Below are 17,646 nucleotides of genomic sequence, written 5' to 3' on the forward strand. Positions count from 1 at the left end.
TCAGCAGGGCAAACGTGGGAGGGGCTAGGCTGGGCTGGATGGACAGCTGCGAGTCAGAAGGAGGGAGCCTTCCAGAGGAGATCCCTTTACAGCTCACCTGCCCAGGAGCCTCCTATCACTGGTAACACGATGGCTGGCCTGGATCCTCCATCCCTCTGCTGGGCCCCTCCCCAGACACTCTGCTGAGGGGTCCTCTCAGCCATCCTGCCTCAGACCCTGGCCTTCCCTGGCTGCTGTGGCTAAAGGGCCCCCAACCCCAGACAGATTAGAGATGACTGATAGATAGAGAGAGAGAGATAAGAGATAACTAAGAGAGATAGGTAGATTAGATAGGTAGGTAGGTAGATAGAGAGATAGATAGACAGACAGACAGACAGATAGCTGTGATTGAGTCAGCTGTGACTCACAGCAACCCCATATTCGACAGAACAAAACATTGCCTGGCTCTGCATCATTCTCATGATCACCGGCATGTTCAAGGCCAACCTTGCAGCTATTGTGCCAATCCCTCTCGCCCTCGCTGGCCCTCGGATTCACCAAACATGATGTCCTCCTCCAGCAATTGATCCCTCCTGTCGATATGTCCAAAGCAAGCAAGTTGGGCAGTGTTCTGTTGTGAGGCCTAATGGCACAGTGGTTAAGAGCTTGGCTGCTAACCAAAAGGTCGGCAGTTCAAATCTACCAGCCACTCCTTGGAAACCCTATGGGATAGTTCTACTCTGTCCTATAGGATTGCTATGAGTCAGAATTGACTCGGTGGCAATGGGTTTGGTTTTTTTAGTTTTCTGAAGTAAGCCAGCAGGCCTTTCTTCCTAGTCTGTCTTAGTCTGGAATCTCTGCTAAAACCTGTCCATCACAGGTGACCCTTGATGGTGTTTGCAGTACTGGTGGCATAGTTTCCAGTATCTTAAGCCACCACAGCACGACAGACAGATGGGGCAGGGGTGGGATATCCTTAGGTATTATACATACTAATAGTTACAAGGTTTTGAGTGTTTCATCTGCACCAGACTCAATGCTTTATGTATATAATCTCATATTGTGGGCATAGCTAATCCTCAGAAGGAAGTATTATCCCCACTTTAGAGATGAGAAAATTCTGGCCCAGAGAAGTTAGGGAACTTGTGTGATGCCACACAGCTAATAAGAAACAGAGCCAGGACATGAAGGCCAGTAGATGGATTTGTTAATGAGATTAATTAGAATGTCACATGCTAGGGCACCGGTAGGGTCATGGGGTTTGTAGATCAGGGGTTGTCAGGCTAATGGGTGAGTGCATTCCTGATTTCCCCCATGGCAAAGGCATGAAGAATGTCTGACCAGGGAGACTGGTGAGTGGCCCCTGGTGGAAGGGCACTGGGCTCTGTCCTGGCCACCATCTTTATCTGGACTTGGAGGAAGACTTAGTATCTAGCTAGAACCAGCCCACTGTTGGGTACAGCAGCAACAGCCAAGCCACAGCATGAAATGATCAGAAACCAACCGAATGGTCTTCTATTGGCCTAAATAAGAGTCCTACACTGTGTTCATGCAAGAACGGACTTGGTCAAGGAGTTCACATGAGAAGGTTCTGTGGCCTTAGTGGCCCACAAGCATTCCAGGTCTCTAGGCCCTGAAAGCATCTTTGCCCTTGTGGGCAAAAGTTAGATTAGATGACCCCCTGAAGAGGGGAAATGGCTTTGTCCAAGTGGAAGTGGAGCCAGGACAAAAGAGTTGGTCCCCTCTTTCTGAATTCGGTCACATCCCAAGAGGCAGGAGAGGCCTGAAAGGGGAGAGAGGTCAGTGTGGTTGGTGACATCAGAAGCTTCCTGGAAGGAGGGTGAGTTATACTCTGAGAAGGCACTGTGCAGCCCCCTCTCACCAGGGGTCCTGCCTGCACCTAGAGCCCAGAGACCAGAGCTCCCACTGCAGCAACCATGAAATGGTTTCAAACAGCGGGGCCCAGGATCACCGAGGTCAGCCTGGACTGACCCTACACCCAAAGCCTCCTCGCCCCCAGACATGAAACCAGCCCCACAGGCCACGCCTTGGGCCTGCCTTGTCTCCCCTGCGTGGCAGCATGAGGTGGGAGTCGGGGAGGGAAGTGAGTCACCATGGCTTTCTGATTCAGCCACCAGGACTGGCCACGGCCCTGAGGGGCCAGGCCAAGGTCAATGGCCCAGAGTCTGCCTGGCTCATCCCAGCAGGGTGTGTGGCCCAGGGCCTGGCTGATCTTCTTCCTACTAATAATGACTTCATTTCACCCACACAGTTCTGTTGGTTATTAGCCCACTGTGCAGATGGGGAAGTTGAGACTCAGAGAGGCCCTATGTTGGGCAGAGCCAGATATGGAAACAGGGCAGCACCAGGCAACACCACTGTGCCTAGGATGGCCAACAGCAAGAGGGGACCCAACAGAGGGTCTGTCCTCCTCTGAGTCCCTTGGCCAGAGTTCCAACCTGAAGGAAACTTCTCTCTGGGGGATCTGAGCCACCTCCCAACTAGGAAAGGAGCTCAGTAACTGGAAAAAGGAATGAATGAGTGAATGAATGAATGAGTACAAAAGAATGAACAACTGAATGAATGAGTGAACAAATGAGCAAGTTAATGAACAAAGGAGTGAATGAATGAATGAGTAAATAAACGAACAAATGAATAAAGGAATGAATGAAAGCTAGTGATGAATGAGCAAATGAATGAAGAAATGAATAAAGGAGCAAATGAATGAATGAGTAAATGAATGAACAAATTAACAAACTAATGAACAAATACAAGAATGAATGAATGAATGCATGAGCAAATGCTTTGCCAGGTACAAAGGGGTGGGTGTGTGCGAGAGTGACTCTGGTCCCAGTATCCTCACCGCTCTTTGCCCCGCCAGGCAAGCAAGCTGCCCATAGAGACCAATGGTCCCCGAGGCCCCAGGGAGATTCAGGCCCCACCACCTGGATGGCCCAGGACCCCTGGCTAAGTCCTGTAACCCACCCAGAACCCAGCATCTGCTGTGCTGGTCAGAAGTTCTGCTCAAGGGTGCAGGTGACCCAGTAGTCTCAGCCCAGCATGGGAGCCTGGGCCCAGGCACGTTGAACCCACTGTCTGGTGGCCCTGGGCCAACCTCATCACCCTCGAGCCTCAGTTTCCTCACCTGCTGCTGTGTGGGGCTGCAATGTGCCCCCATACCTGGTCAGAGGGCAGCTGCATTCAGGTGTGTCCAGGGTTAGGAGGAGCTGCAATGTGCTCCCCTGCACCTCCCCCAGCCTGTCCTCATCAGCCCCACCCGACCCCACCCCAGGTAAGAGAGGGGGCTTTGTACCCTCCAGATATATTTCTGGACGGGTATTGTAGAGAGGGAGGGGGGCCCAGAGACATCAAAGAGTTTGCCTGAGTCCACACAGCAAGCGGTGAGGAAACTTGAACCCGGCATTCAGGACTCCTCTCTGGGTGTGTGTGTGTGTGAGGGGGAGCAGGGCTGAAGGGTGCCCACAGGGCCTGGAGAGGAGGGGCCTGGGCAGGGAAGGGGCAGTGCTTAGGCCCAGGTGGGAACGAAGATCCTTAAGGCCAGGGATCCCATCCCCACCCTCTACCCCACCCCACTCTCTGCCCCACCCTTGACTGAGGCGCCATCTCATGCTGGGGAGACTGTAGGAGCTTCCTTACTGGTCTCCCTGCCTCTACACCCTCTCTGTGGTGTTGCTTACTGTGGAATCGCCCCCAACTCGTGGTGACCCCAAGCACAAGAGAACGAAACGCTGCCTAGTCCCGCTCGGTCCCCATGACGGTTTGCGGATCTGACCATCGTGACCCGCACGGTTTTCATTGGCTGATTTTTGGAAGTCAATTGCTAGGCCTTTCTTCCATCTTAGTCTGGAAGCTCTGCTGAAACCTGTCTGTGGCTCCACCTGGGCCGGAGTAGGGGCAGACTGTCCTCCCAGGAGTTGGTATTCCCATCTCCTGGGGTAGCCTCAGCATTCTGAAGAAGCCTGGCTCTGCCTGGGATGGGCTGGTCGGCTGCCTCTGTCTCTGGGGTCTCTCCCAGCCCCACTGCAAGGCCCAGCCCCGGCGGCCACGCTGGCTGGGGCGTTTGTCTGAGACCTACTGCCTGCCCTGGAGGCCAGGGTCAGGGACATCCTCTGTTTTGGGATCCCGGATATCAGGCACAGAGTCTCCTCTAGATGACTCGGAGGCCACCGTTGGCTGGTCACATCAGCCCATAGGCCTCGACTTGGGGAAGGCAGCCTCCTGGGAGATGCATGGAGGGGCCTGGACATCAGGTAGAGGCCCTTCCCCAGGAACACCAACAAAAGCTAGGAAACCCATGTGCATTCCCACCTTTACCTCCCCCTTCCCGCCCCCCAGTGCCATCGAGGCCTGGTCACTGAGTGGGCAAGAGTGTTATTTCCCTTCCAGGCGGCCCCAACGCTTCACAGACCCAAAGCCACCCAGGACCTGGGACCCTCAGTGCACTTGGCAACGACACAATGATGGGGTTGTGGGGGCTGGGGAGGCCAAGTGTAAACAAGAACACACCACTCTCTCGGATCAGAGTTCAGACAAAAGCTGCCCAGTCGGAGACGCTTGTTCATTGCACATTTAATGGGACATGCAGCATCCGGGGAGCACACGGGACAGGGCGGCACTTACACTGCACGGCAACACCCACAGAGGCAGGCCACCTACGGTGCCAGGGCTGGGGAGGGCGACAGGTCCAGGGCACGGGCCAGAGTGACATGTGATTTGTGACGGCCAGTGAAGGTGTTTGCAACACACCCCCTGGACGAAGACAGATCCTCGGACAAAGGCACACCCCTCTCTGGTGAGGACAGCCCCCTCAGATGAAGACAGCCCTCCCTCGGACAAGGACAAACCCTCAGACGAAGACAGCCACCTCTGAAGAGGCAGCAGTGAAATTGGGCCAATCGCATAATCTTGTTTGGATTTTGGGCTTCCTGAAGCTTCTATGAAGCTCCCTGCACTTGCCTGAGCCCCTCCAGGCCCATCTACCTTGCACTATTATTGGATTGTAGATAGATTGAGAGAATTCACTTGGTCAACAGTTTCATGTCTGGGGTCCAGGCTGGTTTGACAATGAGGATGGGAGCTTGTGTAACGGCTGCATGTGGCCCCTAAGGAGCAGGGCTGATACCCCAGCGTGGGCGTATCTGCAGGGAATGCGGGAGAGGGGGCTCTGGTTCTTACAACCTAACCCAGGATCTACTTTGGAAACCCCTCCTCACCCTCGCAAGATCCCCCAAGAAGCTCCTTTGGGGATAAGTGGACCCAAACCTCCCTCTGACTCCAAGGGAAGGCCGATCTAGAACAGGGTCTACTGGGCTTGGAGAGTCCCAAGCTCAGACACGCTTCCATCACCCTTGAAGCATCTCGACCCAGTGAGGGGGCCATGGGCCAGCTGGTCAGTGGTCCCAACCTGCCTTAAGATAGGTGAAAGGTGAGGGCAAGCCCCTCGAAATCGTGCGAACACCTTTCAATGCTCTGTGCAGGCGAGCTATCTGTGGGGGTATTGCTGCAACGGGAACAGCCAGGCCCCTCCATCAGCACCCTGATTCTGGAGGCTCACCCCCTCCCTAGCCAGTCAGAGAGGACATTGAACTAAACAACCCAGAGGGTCTCCCTTTGACGGGTAGGATCAAGGAGCAGGGTGTGTATTTGGGAGGGGATCCTTGAACCCCCTGCCTTCAACCTCAATTCTTTGCTCTGAGCCTGAGCTTCTCATTGCAGACAGCACCCCCTCCCCCGGACATACTCTGTGCCATGTTGGACATGTGGCTTGGGATATATGGGCATCACGGAGCCTTAGAAGCAGGCCAGGGGCAGAGGGACACTGTGCTAACCAGCTCTGGAGAGAGGAACTCCAAGAGCAGCCGTGGCCACCCTCATCTTCCTCGAGACAGCCAGGGGGCTGGCAAACCCAATCAGACAAGGGTCAGTGCCAATTCGGCCATCCTCCTCCTCTGAGAGGGCCCCACTAGGAGACCGAGGGGACTGGGGATCTCTGAGATGAGACAGAGAAGCAATGATGATGAGGAGCAGGGTGGGTGGGGAAGAAAGGCCACCACTTGCTGGGGCCCTGGGCAAACCTGGTCTGCCCACCTTGCGTCTCTGAATTGCACAAGGCAGATTACTTTATTCCAAAAGGTGAGTCCGGGGGAGGGCACAACCCCTGCCACCAGGAGGCCAGTCCCCCGGCCCACCATGCCCCCGGCCCACCACGCCCTCCCTCGCGGACACAGCAGACACGTCACGGCCACCACACGACAGCTGGGGAGCGGGCTGGCCACGTCGGGCTCAGACAGTGAGGGAGATGAAGCTGTTGTAACGCTGGATGTTCCTCTTGAGGATCTCGGAGCAGGGCCCCAGCACGCGCTCGAAGCGTGGCCGGTCCAGCTTCACGCACTTGAGGGGCCCCCGGGCCACCACGGTGGCCGCACGTGGCCGGTTCAGCAGCAGCGCGATCTCGCCTGAGGGGAGAAGCGGCGGTCAGCGGCCTGGCCAAGCACAGGGCCAGGCAAATACATAACGTGGGTGCTCTGGATGTTATTCCCCTTCAAGGGTCCATGTAGGTGGGGTGGCCAGATTTATGGAAGGAGAAAAGACAACCCCAGAATGATGCCCAGTCAAATTCGAATCCAGATAAACAATAGATCCTTTTTTTTAGTGTAAGTATAGCCCATGCACTATTTGGGATATACTTAAACTTCATTGTTTATCTGACATTTAGATTTGACTGGGGTCCTGGGCTCTGTCCAGTACCCTGACTGCAGTGGACACTTCGGGGTTCTACCCTGATCCTCATGCCATGAGAATGGGGTGGTGGCGTTTCTCCCCCAGGGACCTGCCCTCCGCAGCAGGAAGCTGCTGCACTCCAGATTACACCCTGTCTCTGGTGACCGGTCATTGTGGGGTGCCCAGGCCAGGTGCATCGCAGCAATCTAAACATGTGGAGGGGCGAAATCTCCAAGTGGCTGAGGCCTCTGTGGCAGCCTCATTAGGGCTTGGCCTCTCCTTCTGCATGGCCCTGGACCCTGGAGGCCTTGTCCCTGGGGCTTCCATCTCAGGACAGCCCCCGGGGCCAAGAAGTGCATGGGGAAGGGGTGCACAGAATCAGATCTAAGATTCAGGTGCGTCTTCCAGAAATACGCCCACTCACCAAAGTAGTCAGAGGGCCCAAGCCGCCCCACCTCCACATACTCCTCGTTGGGGGACCGGCGCTGGAGAACGGACGCTGTGCCCTGTGGAGATGAGAGGGGAAGGTGAGAATCCACCAGGCAGAGTGGAGGGACCCTCAAGGGGTCACACGGCTCCTCCACCAGCTGGCCCTTCATCTGCAGTAACTCTACCCACCACGCCACCGGATCGAATTCTCCTCGGACACACCTGTGGGGTCCTGGGGTAGAGGTGGCCCTGTCCCCATCGTTGCAGAGATGTGGATGCTGGTCACGAGAGGTGCGGAGGAACCCAGTGTGCAGCCCCAGGGCAGGGAGATGCCTGGGGTGCCCTGGATGCATGCCTTCCCAGGGGTCCCCCACACCCCTTTCCTGGGGTTCACCTATACCCCTTCCCTGGGGTTCACCTATGCCCCTTCCCAGTGGTTCACCTATGCCCTTTCCTAGGGGTTCACCTACGCCCCTTCCCAGGGTCCACATGCATGCCCACTCGGGGCATTTACCTGCACCCCTTTCCCAGGTGCCCTGGACGTGCCCCTCCCTGGGGTCTGCATGTACCCCTGGGTGGTACAGCTTCGTGCTGACCTTGAATTCCCTCTCAAGGACTGGACGGCGCCCAGCCACCCAGGGGCTCAGGGCTTCGAGGACATGTACTCAGAGTCACAGCTCCCCCCTCCAAACAGGGACCCTGGGAAGGGGCAGAAGCGGACAGCCTGGCTCAATGATTAACACACTAACACCAAGGCTGGGAGCCCCCGCTGCCTGTGGAATACATTACACATTAAAGAGTCAGCCAGGGACACATCCTCTCTCCTGTTGGGGCGGTAGAAATGTCCCCCATACTCTACTTGTCCCACAAGGGGGCCCTGGGTGTCGGGGGCTGTGGGGTGTCATGGAGAGAGTGGGGGGTCACAGGTGTCAGAGGGCCATGGGATGTCATGGAGAGTGGGGTGGGGGGCTGTGGGGTGCCATGCTCTGAACCCCCATCTACGAATGGGGGCCTGGTACCCTGTGCCCAGGGCTGCCCCTGAGACAGCCGTGCCAGGACAGCCGCCGAGCCTCCCCCTGCACACACACCCCCACTCCCCTTCAGAGCCACTCACAGGGCACACCAACACTTAATTCCAGGGTGGGCTTGGTTCGCCCAGCTCACCCGACTAGCCAGCACTGGGTTAATATGTAACTCCCCCGACTATCAGAAGACTCTCCGTGCCCACTGCACTGGGTCCCCCAGGCAGCCCTGGGGAACTGGACCTGTCCTGGCCCCGCTGGGCCGCTGGCTCTGGGCCTGTACGTGTTTATGAACCTGCGCTGATGGATGGCTTGGCCGTGCAGCAGAAGCTGTCTCTCCGATCCAAGTGCCACCACCGCTGCACAGGGGTAGGACAAGGAGCCTTAGCCTGCCAGGAGCCTGCAGCCTCAGGCCCCAAAGCCACTGAGCCTAGGGATACTTTCCTCTCCTTTAAATTGCTGCTGTTATGAGAATCTAAACAAAAAAGTCCCCGGGGGTTCACCACGGGGTCAGGAGCCGAGCCAGCCTTCGGTACACAAGTGCTCCTACGGGGTTATGATTTGTTTTGAGGCCCGACTGCATGGACCTAATGGCCCTTACACTTGCACCTTCTTACTTGTCAAGTATATAACATGCATGCCTTTCATTCCCACATGTAACGACTTCCCTTTTCCAATCCGGTCAGTCTACCCTTTTATCACCCCAGGCAGGAAACTAAAAGTCTCTTCTTCACAGTCCCAGCCCCCACCTATCAGTTTCTCATACTGTGGTGGTTTAGTGTTGCTGTGATGCTGGAAGCTTGGCCACCAGTATTTCAAATACCAGCAGAGTCACCCATGGTGGACAGGTTTCAGCAGAGCTTCCAGACTGAGACTAGGAAGAAAGGCCTGGTGATGTAGTTCTGAAAATTAGCCAATGAAAACCCTATGGATCAAAACAGAACATTGTCCAACTTGCTTACTTTGGACACGTCATCAGGAGGGATCAATTGCTGGAGGAGTACAACATGTTTGGTGAAGTAGAGGGCCATCGGGGGCAAGGAGATGCTTGGTGAGATGGAATTGCACAGAACAAAATGTTGCCCGGTCCTGCACCATCTTCATGATCTTTGGTATGTTTAAATCCACTGTTGTGGCTACTGTGTCAATTCATCTCATTGAGGGTTTCCCTCATTTTTGCTGACCTTCCATTTTACCAACCACAATGCTGTTTTTTTTAGTGATCGGTCTTTCCTGATGATGTGTCCAAAGTAAACAAGCTGAAGTCCCATCATCCTCTCTTCTAAGGAGCAGTCTAGCTGTATTTCTTCTAAGACTGGTTTGTCTGTTCTTCTGGCACTCCACAGTACAGCCAACATTCTTTAACACCACAGTTCAAACACATCAATACTTCTTCTGTCCTCTTTTTTCATTATTCAACGTGTGACACATACCCAGGCCTCCCTTGTGGACAGGTGTGGTCATGTGACCAAGCCTTCCCCAATGGGCCCTGCTCCCTTCCCCACCCCACCCAAGTGGTGCCAGCCCAGCCCAGCCACTTGACAGTCTACAAGACCCTGAGGTATGGTAGAGCCACAAGATGAAAGGGTCACGTGGAACAGAGCCACCCACCAACCCAGAATACTCACTCTTGGGGGCCGAATTGTGTCCCTAAAAAGATAATGTTGAAATCCTAACCTCTGTACCTGTGAACATGAACTTGTTTGGAAATAGGGTTTTTCTTTCAATTTAACAAGGTCATAACAGAGCAAGGTGGGTCATAATCCCTTCTGAGTGGTGCCTTATAAAAGGGGAGACCAGACAGGCAAACAGGGTTACACAGGGGGAAGACGCCGTGTGAAGATGCATTGACAAGCAACAGAGGAATGCCAAGGATTGCCGGAAGCCACAAGAAGCTGGGAGAGAGGCATGGAGCAGATTCTCCCCCAGAGTCTCAGAAGGAATCAACACAACTGACACCCTGACTTGGACTCCCACCCTCCAAAACTGTGAGACCATAAATTTCTGTTCTTTAAAGCCACCACTTTGTGGTATTTTGTTACAGCAATGCCAGGACACTAAGACGCCCCTCTGACATCATTTCTAGAGGAAAATTCTTTGTTCTCTAGGCCTCAGGGCTGGGGGATGCTTGTTACAGCAGCTTGATCTCTTAACCCAACTAACGTACTACCCAGAGTGGACAGCAAGGCAGGGCAGTGACAGTCCCTGTGCAGTGGCAGCTCTGTCTCTCATACATCCACAAATTGTCCGTCTGCAGATGGGAACAAGAGGGCAGTGGGAGAAAAGAGCAACAACAGAGGGACAGACAGACTCCACACTAGCAGAGCAAAGTGTCCATGCCATATGGACAACGGGCATGACCACCATGTACTCTTGGCTTCCCAGGGCCATGCCAACTCCAAGTCCACCAACATCCCTCTGACCACTGACATGGCCTGGAAATCATTCTCTCATGCACATAGAGCTCCCAGACTACCCTGGCAGCTGCGCAGACATTCTCAGGAAGTTTATGAGTCTGGAGTTTCAGGCTGAAAAACAGTTTCCAAAACTCTAGATCATATCCCCCAAATTTCTCACTTATTGATTTCCAACTCATCTCTAAAAATAAATCAGGTCACAGACCATAGATGACAGCCTGGAAGGACACAAAACAAGATGTGAGCAGAAGCTGTCTCTAGCAAGGTAGGGTTAAAAATGACCTGATTTCCTTACATAATTTTTTTTTTTTAGTTTCTACAAAATCAAATAAAAAATTGAAAAGTTGATCCCTTTTGAAAAATTGAGCCTCATGGATACATTTTGAAAAGTTAAAACAAAACAAAACTAAACAAAAGTCATTGCCCCAGCAATTCCACTCCTAGGCATACGCTCAAAAGAACTGAAAGCAGAGGCTCAAACAGATTCGTGTTCACCAGTGTTCAGAGCAGCACTATTCACAATAGCCAAAAGGTGGACACAACCCAAGCGTCCATCAACAGATAATGGATAAACACAGTGTGGTTCAACTGCTCAAGAGAGTTCTATTCAGCCATAAAGAGCAATGAAATTCTGATGTATGCTATGACACAGATGAACCTTGGAAACAACATGCTGAGTGAAACAGACCCAAAAGGACAAACATTGTATGATCCCACTTATAGGAAACATCTAGAATAGGCCAATGCATACAGACAGAAAGTTTATTAGAGGTTACCAGGGGCTGGGGGAGGGAGGGGGAAAGGGGAAGTACTGCTTAGGGGGTACAGACTTTCTGTTTGGGGTCATGAAAAAACTGGAAACAGTGGCGATGGTTGCGTGACATGGTGAAGAACTGTGTGCTTAAAAGTGGACAAAATGCCATATCTCGTGTTATGGATGTTTTACCACAATAAAAAAAAATTTTATGAAAGCCATCATTGCCATAAAAACTGCTTTCTCCCAGTGGAAACAATTTCAAGACCTTCACTGAACTTCCCTCCGTCCAAGTTGATGTTCCACTCCCTACCACAGGTGATTTATCTGTGAGCTCCTCAGCTAAGCATGTGTGCCAATGCTTCGGGGACCGGTGCATTTTCGCTTGTTTGTTTTAAGGTATCCGAGCCATTTATCCGGAAACATTTCTCCGCTCTGCCTCCCTGCTCACAGCAGCCGGGAGTAGTGTGCACGTAAAAGTCACACACTCCCAGGCTACAAACTGTCCTGTAACAACTGCAAAAACACACTCGGTCGGTGACCGGGCACAGGCTGGTTTTCGTGCCAACTTCTAGTGAATCATCCACCCAGCTGGGGCCTCGGCTGAGGCACGACTCCGTAGCTTCTGTGGGAAAACAGCAGCGCTAACGTGGGTCCGGTGCCCAGCTTCAGGTGGGCCTGTCTGCACCAGCCTGGGGCAAGGGTCAGCGCCGGGATGGCCCCTCCTGCCTGCACACCAGCACAGGGCAATAAAAATCAGGAAGGAAAAAAAAAAAAAAAACTAACAAAAAGCCTGCATTTTCAGAATTCTTCCTTTCTGCAAACCTAGTTATTATCTCCGTGTTCTCTGAAGCCAGGAAATGTCTGTCACTCGACATGAAAGTGGACGGGAAATGGATGACCTACCAAACACAGGGGCAAGCGGGCACAGCCGAGTCTCGGAAGAGGGGTGTCAGGTAGGCCCGCTCCTGCTGCCATCTGCCCTCAGAAGTGCCTGCAGGAACCAGCGGCTCTCTGGATGGTGGAATGACGGTGCCCTCTGTTTATTCTTTGTGCATTTCTGCACGTTTCACAATGAGCGTCTATTACTTCATAATGGTCCCACCGCCATAAACGTGCTTAGTTACAAATAGAGATTCGTTATGGTACTATTTTCACAGGTGTACACATTTGTTGAAACGTATACAGTTATACATTTTAAATATGTGCAGATTATCATATATCAACTCTACCTCAATACAGCTGTTACAAAACTAAAAATAAAAGTCAAACAGAGCCTCCCACAAAGCAACCCAAGGCAACGTGGCCTGGTTCAAAATGCTGCTGCCCATTATTGACAACAGCCAAAAGGTGGACACAACCCAAGCGTCCATCAGCAGGTGATGGATCCACACAATGTGGTCCACCCACGCAACGGAACGTCCCTTAGCTATAAAGAGAAATGAAGTCTTGATCCATGCTACAACATGGATGAACCTTGAAAACATCATGCTGAGTGAAAGACGCCAGACACAAAAGGGCAGATGCTGTCTGCTGCCACTTATATGCAATCTCTAGACCAGGCGGATGCATAGAGACAGAAAGTCTATCAGAGGTTACCCCGGGCTGGGGACGGGGAATGGGGAGTTGTTGCTTAACGGCTTCTGTTTGGGGTAACAAGAACTTTTTGGAAACAGAAGTAATGGTTCCACCAAAAAACCACTGCACCCGTGCTCTTGAGAGTTGGGGTGAACTCCTCCCATTTCCCTCCAGATTTGGGGTACACTGCCCCATTCCCCTTTAAGTTGGGGTACACTGTGCTTGTTTCCCTTCAGAGTTGGGGTATACTGCCCCTATTCCCCTTCAGAGTTGAGGTTCACTACCCGCCTCCCCTTCAGATTTGGGGTACACATCCCCATCCTCCTTCAGAGTTGGGGTATATTGCCCCCATTCCCCTTCAGGGTTGGGGTATGCTATTCCCAGCCCCCAGGTCCCCGAGGCCATGTTGGGCCATTCAGCTTCTCTGATGTTACCCTCCTTCTGCCTGTGTCTGGAGAAGAACATAAATACATTGAAGACGGCCACGAGCAGCCGCCTCTGGCCAGAGAGGCCAAACAGAGGTTACAGGAGCCTCTCGTGGCCAGCAAATTAATTGCTTTTTATTTCACCTGGATCGCTATTTACAAGTAGTCTAGTCGTCGTGGGGAGTTTCTGAAGGACTTGAGCAGGGCAATAAGGTGAATGGGCCATTCCCTGGGAGCCTGTGGAATAATCCCCACGTTCATTTGGGCAGTGAGGCCACCGCAGGACCTGGAGTTTCTACCTGAGTTGGGAGGCTGGGATTTAACCCTGGCTCCACTGTGGTCCTGGATGAGTTACCTTTCTGAGTCTGTTTCCCCACTGTAAAGTAAAATAATTATCCTGGTTTCATCATGCCCTATGGAGACTCACTGGCGAGGGCTCTAAAACTACATAACACTTGTGATTATTACAGGGGTGGCATGGTCTGGACTCCTGGTATTTCCCTCTCAGTGCCTGTTTGCTCATCTGTAAAACTGGGATAGTAACAGTCAGTACCTCAGAGACTTGGAAAGACTAAATGAGTTAAAGATGTAAATGCTAGGCACATAGGCAGACCTCAGTAACTGAGCTATCACCATCATCGGGAGCCCTGGTGGCGCAGTGGTTAAGTGCTGGGCTGCTAACCAAAAGGTTGGTGGTTCGAATTCACCAGTGGCTCCGAGGGAGAGAGATACGGCGATCTGCTTCTGTGAAGATTACAGCCTTGGAAACCCTATGGGGCAGTTCTACTCTGGCCCATAGGGTCACTGTGAGTCGGAACTGACTCTGCAGCACACATCACCACCATCACCATCAGCACCATCATTACCATCATCATCATCACCGCCATCACCACCATTACCACCATCACTATCATCATCATTACTGTCCCCAACATCATCATCTGTCACCACCATTATCATCATCCGTCATCATTACCATCATCACCATCATTCTCATCATTAGCATCGTAACCATTATCACCATCATCACCACCATTACCAGCATCATCACCACCATAGCCATCATCACCATCAACGTCACCATTACCATCATCACCATCATTCCCATCATTAGCATCGTTTCCGTTACCACCATCATCATCACCACAATCCTCATTATCACCATCACCACCATTGTCATCATCACCATCACCATCACTCTCACCACTATCACCACCATCATCATCATCATAACCACCACATTCATTAGCAGAATAAGACAAAAGCTTGACCACCTGAAATCCCAAACGGCAGCCCTCTGCCTTGCCTCCCAATGCTCTGCGTGTCTTACAAAGCAGGTACTCATCAGGAGGTACCCTGCTGGGCCCCCCACATGATCCTTAGATCCAAACAGTCTCTGCCCAGGACCCTCATAAGAGGGCCACAGACCCCCTGAGTTTTCCAGTGTCCCTCAGCCAGGCCTCCTTGTGCTCAGCTCTCTCCTGCCCTTGTCCTGGGTAGTGTGGCTGAATCACCCAGCTAAGGACCAGGGGACTCAAGGTTCTGGTGACCTCATGCCCCACTCGCAAGGATAGTGACTCCTCGGGAAGCCTTCCATATCGGGAGTCAATCCGTCAAGCCAGAGAGGGGCAGCCACAGCTGTGAGACTGAATCAGAGAGCCACATGCCGCCAAATTTAGAACGCAGGAGGTCAACTTCCTGCCTGGGCCCATTGTTTAATACCTGGAGCCCAGCTGACAGGGGGTACGCCTTCCAGAAGGAGGCTTTTCCAGAGAGCCCAGGACCCATCATACTCGCATCACACGCCTGGGAGGGGAGGGGAGAAAGGAGGGGCTCTCCTCCCCAAGCCACGGGAAATACACAAGCCATCTGTCACCACTGGTTACCAAGCCCTCCTGCCTTCCTTGGGACAGCCCAGTCCTGGTTGGTGGATGGCCAGTGGGGTGGTTTGGCACCACCAAAGATTGATTTGTTCAGACTGGCGCATCTGTCAGGATTTTCGGGGCCAAAACATCCGTCCCAAGGGCCACCGTCTCCGCGCAGTGCTTAACGCTGCTCATGCCGGTGCCAGGACTCTCAATTGGGATAATCCACGGCCTTGGAGTCTACGGCCACATTCCACATCTGTCCGTCTGGGAACGCCTGCCCATGGGCTGTGAGAAGGTCTGAGGGGGAAACAAGATCCAGGAACGTCTGGAGACAAGACGCACAGCAAGGCTGTTTTGTTTGGCTTCTTTGGGGAGGGGGAGCTCAGGGGGGTTGAAGAGACAATGCTTTCTAACACTTTTTGGGGGGCAAGGTAATTTTTTATAATGCTTCTTACATTAACAAAAGAGAAAATCATAAAGAAAATATCAAGGCAAAGGCACTTGTCAAAGGAACACACGCAAACTATCGTTAGGTGCTGTTCAGTTGGTTCCGACTCATGGTGACTCCGTGTGACAGGGTAGACGTGCCCATAGAGTTTCCTAGGCTGTAATCTTCACGAGTGGGGAGTATTATTCACCTTCTCTTGAGACATCTCTGTGCCACCAGTCTCGGCAACAACCAGCAAGGTTTTAATAGTATAAACCAAACCAAGCCCACTGCTGTCGAGTTGATTCCGACTCACAGCGACCCCATAGGGTTTCCAAGGCTGTAAAACTCTACGGAAGCAGACTGCCACATCTTTCCCCCGAGTTGCTGCTGTTGGTTTCAAACCGCCAACCTTTTGGTTAGCAGTCGATCGCTTTAACCACTGCGCCACCAGGGCTCCTGTTTAATCGTATAGTTGTTTTTAATTTATAATTTTTTTTTTAAAGGCCTTGTCTTGAAATGCAGAGGCCCTGGCGTCCAGGCCTGCTCAGGTCCCCAGCAAGCTGACTTCTGCAGCCGATGTTCTCAAGAGCTACTTCAGGACACTTGTGAGCATAACCTGACTCGTACGGAAGTGTGCTTCATTTAAAGGCAAAGCAGGAGGCACCGTGCTCACTTGGGAAATTGGCTTAAAAAAAAAAAAGTGTCTCTCTTTTGGGTGATCAGATGCCAAGCTTGGCTGGGAGGTGCTGGGAGACTCCCTCCTGCTCCCAAACCTGCCTGCTGCTCCCAGAGTTATCTCTGAGGCTGGCCAAGTTCCACCTGCTGGGGAAGGAGGTGGGCTTAGGGCGGACACAGAGAGCCAGGCCAATCTGAGTCAGTCTCAGTGGATCGAATCCATCCAAGTCACCAGGTCCAGGCTGGGAAGGTCTGGACATGAGTGCCCACCCTGGGGGGAGCCCCAGGTGGGAGAAGGGGACCCACTAGCAAAGTGTTGAGGAGGCATTCAAGCACCAAGTGGGCGGATGGACTTGGGTAAACTCAAAGGTTCCAGGAACCCTGACATGGCTCTTCAAGAGAAACTCAGGCCAACAAGCCAGTAAACCCTCGCCAACGTGGATCAGCCACGGTGCTGCACACTGAGGACACCCACCAAAACCACAGCCCAGCCCAGAGAGGAGACCGGGGGAGGTCCCCAGCCTGTAAAAATCACCCTTGGAGAGGTCTGAGTGCTGACGGCTGAATGCAGAGTGCTGCTCCTAGCACAGTGATTCCAGTTTAGTCCAGAAGGGCTGGGAGTAGGGCTGGGGCTGGGGCTGGGGCTGGGGCTGGGGCTGGGGTTAGGGTTAGAGTAGGGTTGGGGCTGGGATTAGAGCTGGGGTTGGGGTTGAGGTTAGGGTTGGGGAGGGCTGGGGCTGGGGTTAGGGTTATGGTTAGGATAGGGTTGGGGCTGGGACTGGTGCTGGGGTTAGGTTTAGGGTTAGGGTAGGGTTGGGACTGGAATTGTGGCTAGGGTCAGCATAGGGTTGGGGCTGGGATTAGGATTAGGATTAGAGTAGGGTTGGGACTGGAACTGGGGCTGGAGTTAGGGTAGGGTTGGGGCTGGGATTGGAACTGGGATTAGGGTAAAGTTGAGGTTGGGTTTGGGGCTGGGGTCAGGGTAGGGTTGAGGCTGGGGCTGGGGCTTGGATTAGGGTTAGAGCTATGGTTAGGGTAGGATTAGGATTAGAGATAGTGTTAGAGTCAAATTAGAATAGGGTTAGGGTAGGGTTAGTGTTGCGTTAGGGTTAGGGTTAGGCTTATTGTTAGGCTTAGGGTTAGGTTACATTTCGGGTCATGGTAAGGGTAGTGTTAGGCTTAGTTTTAGGCTTATTCTTAGGGTTAAGATTAGTCTTACTCTTAGTGTTTGGTTAGGGTCATGGTAAAAGCACAGTTAGGGTTAGGCTTCGGGATCTGCTAGGACCACTAGACCAACACTGCTCTCTTCCAGATACTACTCCTCTATC

The 17,646-nt window shown here is 52.8% G+C and overlaps 1 protein-coding gene across 1 annotated transcript in view; it reads right to left on the reverse strand.

The window, feature by feature from the left end:
• Positions 1 to 4,557: 4,557 nt before the first annotated feature.
• PRKAR1B (protein kinase cAMP-dependent type I regulatory subunit beta) overlaps positions 4,558 to 17,646 on the reverse strand; it is a 146,711-nt gene continuing 133,622 nt past the window's right edge. The window contains exons 10-11 of the mRNA XM_049905119.1: positions 7,145 to 7,226; positions 4,558 to 6,455 (exon numbers count right to left, since the gene is read on the reverse strand). Coding sequence (XP_049761076.1) covers positions 6,283 to 6,455; positions 7,145 to 7,226 — 255 coding nt within the window. The 3' untranslated portion in view covers positions 4,558 to 6,282. The remainder of the gene's footprint in view (positions 6,456 to 7,144; positions 7,227 to 17,646) is intronic.

Source organism: Elephas maximus, chromosome 12 (assembly GCF_024166365.1).
Source record: "Elephas maximus indicus isolate mEleMax1 chromosome 12, mEleMax1 primary haplotype, whole genome shotgun sequence".
Lineage (NCBI taxonomy): Eukaryota > Metazoa > Chordata > Mammalia > Proboscidea > Elephantidae > Elephas > Elephas maximus.